This window comes from Guillardia theta, assembly GCF_000315625.1.
Source record: "Guillardia theta CCMP2712 unplaced genomic scaffold GUITHscaffold_57, whole genome shotgun sequence".
NCBI lineage: Eukaryota > Cryptophyceae > Pyrenomonadales > Geminigeraceae > Guillardia > Guillardia theta.
Window position 1 is genome coordinate 452492 of NW_005434617.1, and position 6436 is coordinate 458927.

A 6436-nucleotide genomic window follows, 5' to 3' on the forward strand; every position below is an offset into this window, starting at 1 on the left:
TCCCGGGCAGCGATGCCAAGAGGACACACCGCCTCTCCCCTGCATCACCTCCTCTTTCGGATACACGTCATCATCGCCGCCGACACCGGACGACTCCTCAGCGACATCTTCATGCCGCCAGCTCTACACTACCTGTCTTCTTCTTCATCGTCCTCCTCCTCCCCCGCCCCCTGCCCCCTGCCCCCCCCTTTCACTGCCGTCTCCTCAGCTTCATCTGCTCTCCATTTCATTCCTCTCTTCCTCTTATCCTCTTCTTCCCTTCGATTCTCCCCCTCCTTGCACTTCCCTCTCCTCTCTCTTCGCTCCTCCGACAACAAGCTCAGGTCCTGCCCCTCGATCGATACTGCTGGGGAATACAGCGAGACGTTATCCAACAGGTCAGAAGGAGGAGGAAGAGGAAGAGAGAGGAGAAGGAGGAGGAGGGGAGAAGAGAAGGAAGGATGAACAGGAGAGGAGGAGGAGGAGGAAGTGGTGGTGGTGCATCCGGGACAAGGACGAGGAGGAAGCTCTTTGACGATACGAGCAGGCGGTGTTCATGGCGGAGGGATCCAAGAGAAGAGTGAGTGGAGGAAGAGCAGAGGAGTGGGAAACATGGATGGGCAGCGGGGAGGGAGGTGAAGGTAGCGGGGACGTTGGAGCAAGAAGGAAGGAGGGGAAGGGGAAGGGGAAGGGGAGAAGGTAAGAGCTGACGATTCGGCAGCGGTATATGTCCATCTCTTCGCAGATCAAAGTGTCTTCACCATTCCGATAGAGAGGAGCAGGAGCAGGAGCAGGAGCAGGAGCAGGAGCAGGAGCAGGAGCAGGAGCAGGAGCAGGAGCAGGAGCAGGAGCAGGAGCAGGAGCAGGAGCAGGAGCAGGAGCAGGAGCAGGAGCAGGCAGGAGGCAGGAGGCAGGAGGCAAGAAGGACTCGTATCGGCCTATCAACTCTTAAAATACACACTGTATATGAATTTTGTCCTGATCCTCCTTCTCCTCCTCCTCCTCGTAATTCATTCTCGTATAAAACGCATCCTTATCCTGACTACTGTCTCTCTGATCTCTCTCGTTATCTTCACTTCCTCTTCTTCTCTCCCCTCCCTCCGCCCCTCCGTCCCTCCCAGCCCTTCGTCCATGTCGGTTCAAGTTTTTCATTACATCTCCATCCTCTTCACAACATGCTGGCTGCAGGCACGTTCCTCCTCCTCACGAGTTCAGCTGCCGTCAGCGGCTGACTCGAGCTGCCAGCATCGAACAATCTCCGTCCTTGCCCGCTCCCTCCCTCCTCCTACGGCAGCGGCTTCATCATACTGATCACAGGCCCTTCCAGCCTCCCTCCTCCATACACCAGCTCCTCCTTCACTCCAATCGTCGCCTCCTTCCGCTCCCCTCCCAGCGGCGCCAGCGTGTTGGCATGCAGCATGGTACCGTTGAGGTTCACCTGGAAGTTGAGGGGAGGAGGGCACTGGTCCAGGATGGTCTGAGCCTTGAGGAAGAGCGACCCCTCCCCTCCTCCCTCTCCCGTGTGGATCCCCCGCAGGTTCGTCCTGACTGTGCTCTCTCCAACCTGCCCACAAGGTCAGCATCGCCCCTCGCCCCTTCCCCCCGCTGACTCTTCCCCTCCTGCGTTTCCCCTGTCCTTCCCTCCCCCCCGCCCCCGCTCCTTCCAGCACACTCCTCCTCCTCCTGACAACAACCTGCAATGAGGTCGCAATGTTCTTGGCAATAGCAAGTCCCGCTCCAACATGCCTGATCACAACAACAGTAAGCTCCTCCTCTTCCTCCTGCTCCTGCTCCTGCTCCTCCTCCTCCTTGCCCTTCTCCCACCACCTTCCTCCTCCTATCTTGACAGGAACCGTCTCCTTCCCCCAGCTTCCCCCTACCTGCAGTAGAGGTGCATCGTGCAGGCCGCGATCGTCTTGGGCGCCTTCCCCGCCAGCGGACCTTGTTCCAAGCTGGTGGCCAGCTCGAAGAGAAGGTTCCTCGTCAGCTGGTCCTGAGCTGGGGAAGTCGAGAACTGAATCCTCCGGAAGAGCTTCGACAGGACGGAGCTGGCGAGGTGCTGGGGTCCGGCCTCCACCTGCCGGATGGGAACAATGCGCTGCAGCGCCAGAAATCCATCCCAGATCTTGCGACGATCCGGAGCCTCCTGCGAAGAAGTGGGGTCAGCAGGAGGAGGAAGAGGAGAGAAGGGGGCGGGAGGAGTAAGGTAGAGGCGCGGTGAGGTGAAGAGCAGGAGTAGTGAGTAGTACCAGAATTGAGGAGCAGGAGCAGGAGCAGGAGCAGGAGCAGGAGCAGCAGCAGCAGCAAGAAGGAAGAGGAGCAGGAGCAGAAGGAAGAGGAGCAGGAGGAGGAGCAGGAGGAGGAGGAGGAGGAGGAGGAGGAGGAGGAGGAGCAGGAGGAGGAATCTACCTTGCCCCAGACTTGAACGGCAGCAGACTCGATGTGAGCGAGGCGGGATTTGCATTCTGCCTCATCCCCCTCGTCTCCATCATCGCAGCTCATTGCCAGCACGACAGCCGCGTACATCGGCCTGCATGACGTTCAGCTCTCCTCTGCTTCCCTCACTCCTCGTTTTCTACTTCCCATCATCAAAGATTTACGACTCCTCCCACACATCTATCACTGTCCCTTGCCCTCCATCCTTCTTGCCCCGTATCCTGACCCGAGTCCCCTTGCCTTGTCTTCCTCTCCCTCCTCCTCACCTCGACGGGCGGCCTGCTGCCTTGCCTGACTCCCGATACTTGTCATACAGCTGGATCGATTTCTCCACGAACTGCAGCAGCAGGAGCATAAGGAGCTGACTTAGCCCGCTCTTCCTTTCACCTTGCTTCCTCCCACGTACTTGGACGCTGCCTCGCACAGCAGGCGAATCTCCTTGTAGTGCTTCTCCGACCTGCTCGATCGCGTCAGCTGGAGAGCATGCCATGCTGAGCAAGCAAACCGGCTGCGCTTGGAGGAGGAGGAACTCTCGGGCTCCTTGTCCTCACGGGGACGCTTGATGGTCTGCTGCTGCTGCAGTTGCTGCAAGGAAGAGCAGAGGAGAAGCAGAGGAAGGGTGGAGAAGAGGAGAAGGAGGAGGAGGGAAGGAGGAGAAAAAGTCAGGAGCATACTTCACAGGCACGCGAATGTCTCACCCCAAGGTCAGAGTTGAAGATACTCCTCTGCTGAATCGGATGCACGCACATTTGCGGTTGCTGTGCTGTCTCGATGCTGTGATGGAACGAGAGGACGCTCGGGGCGGGCTGGAGCTGGACGGGGCTCTTGCTGTCCAGGACGTTGTCGGAGGACGCCCACGAATGGGCTAACTCAGGGAATAGGGCGGAGAGGCAGGGAGAGGCGTTCTCGTCTACAGCGCTTCCCTCCCACAGCCCTGCCCCCTCGTGCAGGACATCCACCCCAGGCTGCATCAAGAACGAGAGAGCGCCATCGTCGTTCGCCATGGTCCTCCTTGAGAACCCGCTGATCAGGCTGACATGAGCGTGTTCAAGTCCTCCTGCGGTCGAAATGCTATCAGTGGAGACCGTAAGGAGATGATGACTCGCTCGCAGCGATGACTAGAAGCTTCTCGAATCGTATCCTCCCCTCCCCGTCTACACACTAACACAGCCCGAGTCAAGCTACTTGATGGGATACACTACGCGGGGCGAGCAACGCAGTAGGTGTTGACGGGCTCTCAAGCTCAACCCTTGCCCTGAACAGATTCTTCCCTGTTGGGGCAATTTTCACACTCAGAGGAGAGTATATCAGAGCATGAACAACACATCAGAAGGAGGAGATGGGGCACGCCATGTGGACGATTCCTACAAGAATAGGAAGAGGCGCACTGCACAAAGGCTAGTGTCTCCACGAGTGCTGAAGGAGGAGGATGAGGAAGCTCCTGGAGCTGATTTGGAACAAGCAGGTTAAGGAATCTAGGTCTCTGCATCTTCTACAGATGGAGGCACAAGATGAGAACGCCTCGACCACTCCTTCTGCTCCTCCTGCTGCTCCTCCTGCACTATTGTGAATTACGAGCATGGAAGCGGCGCTTAAGTCTGTCCTTCCAAATCCAGTTGGCAGCAATATTTCAATGGAGTCCTCCAAATTATCAAATTATTTAAACTTCACAAAATGTTTACATAAACTGGCTCAAGATTTTCGAGCGTTCACACCAAATGCAATCAGACCAGCCAACTTAATTCAAAGTTGTAATGCAACGATTCGTCACGATGACCGTGAAACGACTACCCCACCCCCATCGCTTTACCTCATCAGTACCCTTGAATCAACATTACTATCTGGGGGTGTTGTCCCTTATCGCTACCACCCACCCCATAAGGTTGTTCAGGTCCCCACCCCCTTCCTCATGTCCCTCGTGATCATTACTACAGGTATCACATTGGAAACCAAAAGACCCTACCCCCCCCATACAAAAGCACCACTCTATTATAACCCCTACCCCATCTTCATAAGGGGTGTATTAAAGCAGACAAGCCTTCCTCATGACCCCTTTGCCCCGACTACCCCTATCCCCCAAGTACCCCCACCCTCAAAAACGAACACGGAATCCACCCCTGATATTGCTGTGCTCAATGCGTCCCCACTGTTGTAGGAGACTAGGAGACACTCCCTACACCCCTCATGAGACAGGAGAAACAACCGGTACTCAGACAACTCTACGGCCACACACGCCGAAGGGCCTGATTTCTTGAGGCTCTAGTGTTGCAGGGTAGGTGGTTCTGAAGTCAACTTGGGGGTAGGAGAACAACAGGTGTAGTGAGGTAGGGGGGTAGGGGTAGTAGCGACGTCCGGTCCCTCCAAACGAACAGCAGGTCGTGAAGGGAGCATACATTGGTTAACCTAGGGGGGTGGGGTACCTCTCTGGTAGTTTAGGGGGATGTTGAAGGACAGGGAGAGGGTGGGGGTTCTGCATAAATCGATTGAAATGATTTATGTTGAATGGCGGGAGATATTGGTGGGAAACCACCGGGTGGTTGAAGTATTCAAAGGGGGGTGGTAGATCAAATCGATAAAACGATAAGGAGGGGGTGGGGGTCAGTGTAATTGTCGGATACGTATAAGGTTTTGTTGGCATTCTGACGGGTGGTGGACTCTGAGAGATTTCGAGGTGGGTGGGGTGGTGTTCATGAGAACAAGATAAGGGGGCGGTCATTTTGCCTGAGAAAATACACCGGGCAGGGGTGCTAGGGGTCCTCTTCCTATCAAATAACAGAGGGAGGGAGGATGGTGGGTAGGTAGTAAGGTGGAAATTGAGGGGTAGTAGGTGGGTGCAGTAAAGCCAGCAGGTATAAAGGCGAGGAGGCTTTTGTTTGGAACCCTCGAAAGGACCGGTCAATATCCCACATGTCCAAGTGATGGTGTAGGGTAGGGTGATGAACCGAAGAGGCTAGAAAACGGCCAGTAACGGCACCGGGCCCGGGGCTTAGCAGGTGACTGACAGTGCGACGGGGAAACCCATGGCCCGCCCAGGCCCGAGTGATTGACCGTTACAGTGATCCGTCAATTGTAACGGAGGGATCGGCTTGCATGGCGGCTTTCTTGGATATAGATATCGGCGACGAGCAGAAGAATCAAGAGGTGGGGGAGGAGGAGGAGGGGAGGGAGGAGAGAGCATGCGAGAAAGGGAGGGGGAGATGAGCTATGGGAGAGAGGGAGAGAGTTTGGTGGGGGATGGGGGATGATAGATGGAACGGGATGAAGAAAAGAAGTAGAAATGAGTACAAGTGAACCATTGAACGTGAATCTCACGTTGAAGGCTCATGGGAATTAGGGGGGATGGTTGGTTGGATGGTCGAGGAGCTGACTGACGTGATGTCGTGTACGATGAGTTTAACTGAGTTTCTCTCCCTCCCTCCTCCCTCTCCCTCCCTCCTTCCCTCCCTCCCTCCCTCCCTCCCTCCCTCTTTCTCTCTCTGCAGGAGGTCGGAGAATGGGAGCGGGCATGCAGGTTTGGAGGGTGAGGGAGGTTGTTGCTGTGGAGATGACGTCCTTTCCTCGCCATGGAAGGTTCCTCAAGACCAGCGGGAAGCAGTATGGGTAAGCAGCCTGTCGTCTCCTGACGTCTCCGTTGACCTGCGGGCAGGCTGGTGGGAGAGACTCCGTCGGATCTGGATGACGAAGGGAAGGAGAGCATGTTAGAGGTTTTGTTGTCTCTCAGCTTACGGGGGAGGAGAGGGGCTGAGAGGTCGCTGCCAGATGTACAAGACAGACCCCATGAGCTCCGAGGGCCCGATCCGCTCTGCTCCTCCTCCCTCCCTCCGCGCGGGAAGATTGGTGAGTGAAGGTCATCGAGATGTTGGTCGTGAGGAGGACGAGTCGATGACGCCGACGTTGGGAAAGGAGGGAAGAAGAGCAGGAGCAGGAGCAGGAGCAGGAGCAGGAGCAGGAGCAGGAGCAGGAGCAGGAGCAGGAACAGGAGCAGGAGCAGGCGCGAGGAGCAGGCGCAGGCGCAGGAGCA

General features: G+C 56.4%; 3 protein-coding genes across 3 annotated transcripts in view; 2 read left to right on the forward strand and 1 right to left on the reverse strand.

The window, feature by feature from the left end:
* GUITHDRAFT_112228 (hypothetical protein) overlaps nt 1-751 on the forward strand; it is a gene marked incomplete at both ends in the record, with an annotated part of 2026 nt that extends 1275 nt beyond the window's left edge. Inside the window, 2 exons of the mRNA XM_005828734.1 lie at nt 527-559; nt 701-751. Of these exons, the coding sequence (XP_005828791.1) occupies nt 527-559; nt 701-751 (84 nt within the window). The remainder of the gene's footprint in view (nt 1-526; nt 560-700) is intronic.
* A 513-nt stretch (nt 752-1264) lies between these two features.
* GUITHDRAFT_141792 (hypothetical protein) lies at nt 1265-3419 on the reverse strand (the record flags this gene model as incomplete). Its single annotated transcript, XM_005828735.1, has 8 exons — nt 1265-1543; nt 1590-1725; nt 1860-2125; nt 2389-2509; nt 2682-2752; nt 2803-2872; nt 2921-3000; nt 3114-3419. The coding sequence occupies 8 exons, from the start codon at nt 3417-3419 to the stop codon at nt 1265-1267; spliced, it is 1329 nt and encodes a 442-aa protein (XP_005828792.1).
* Nucleotides 3420-5908: 2489 nt separating this feature from the next.
* GUITHDRAFT_112230 (hypothetical protein) overlaps nt 5909-6436 on the forward strand; it is a gene marked incomplete at both ends in the record, with an annotated part of 1386 nt that continues 858 nt past the window's right edge. The window contains 3 exons of the mRNA XM_005828736.1: nt 5909-6015; nt 6062-6119; nt 6175-6252. Of these exons, the coding sequence (XP_005828793.1) occupies nt 5909-6015; nt 6062-6119; nt 6175-6252 (243 nt within the window). The remainder of the gene's footprint in view (nt 6016-6061; nt 6120-6174; nt 6253-6436) is intronic.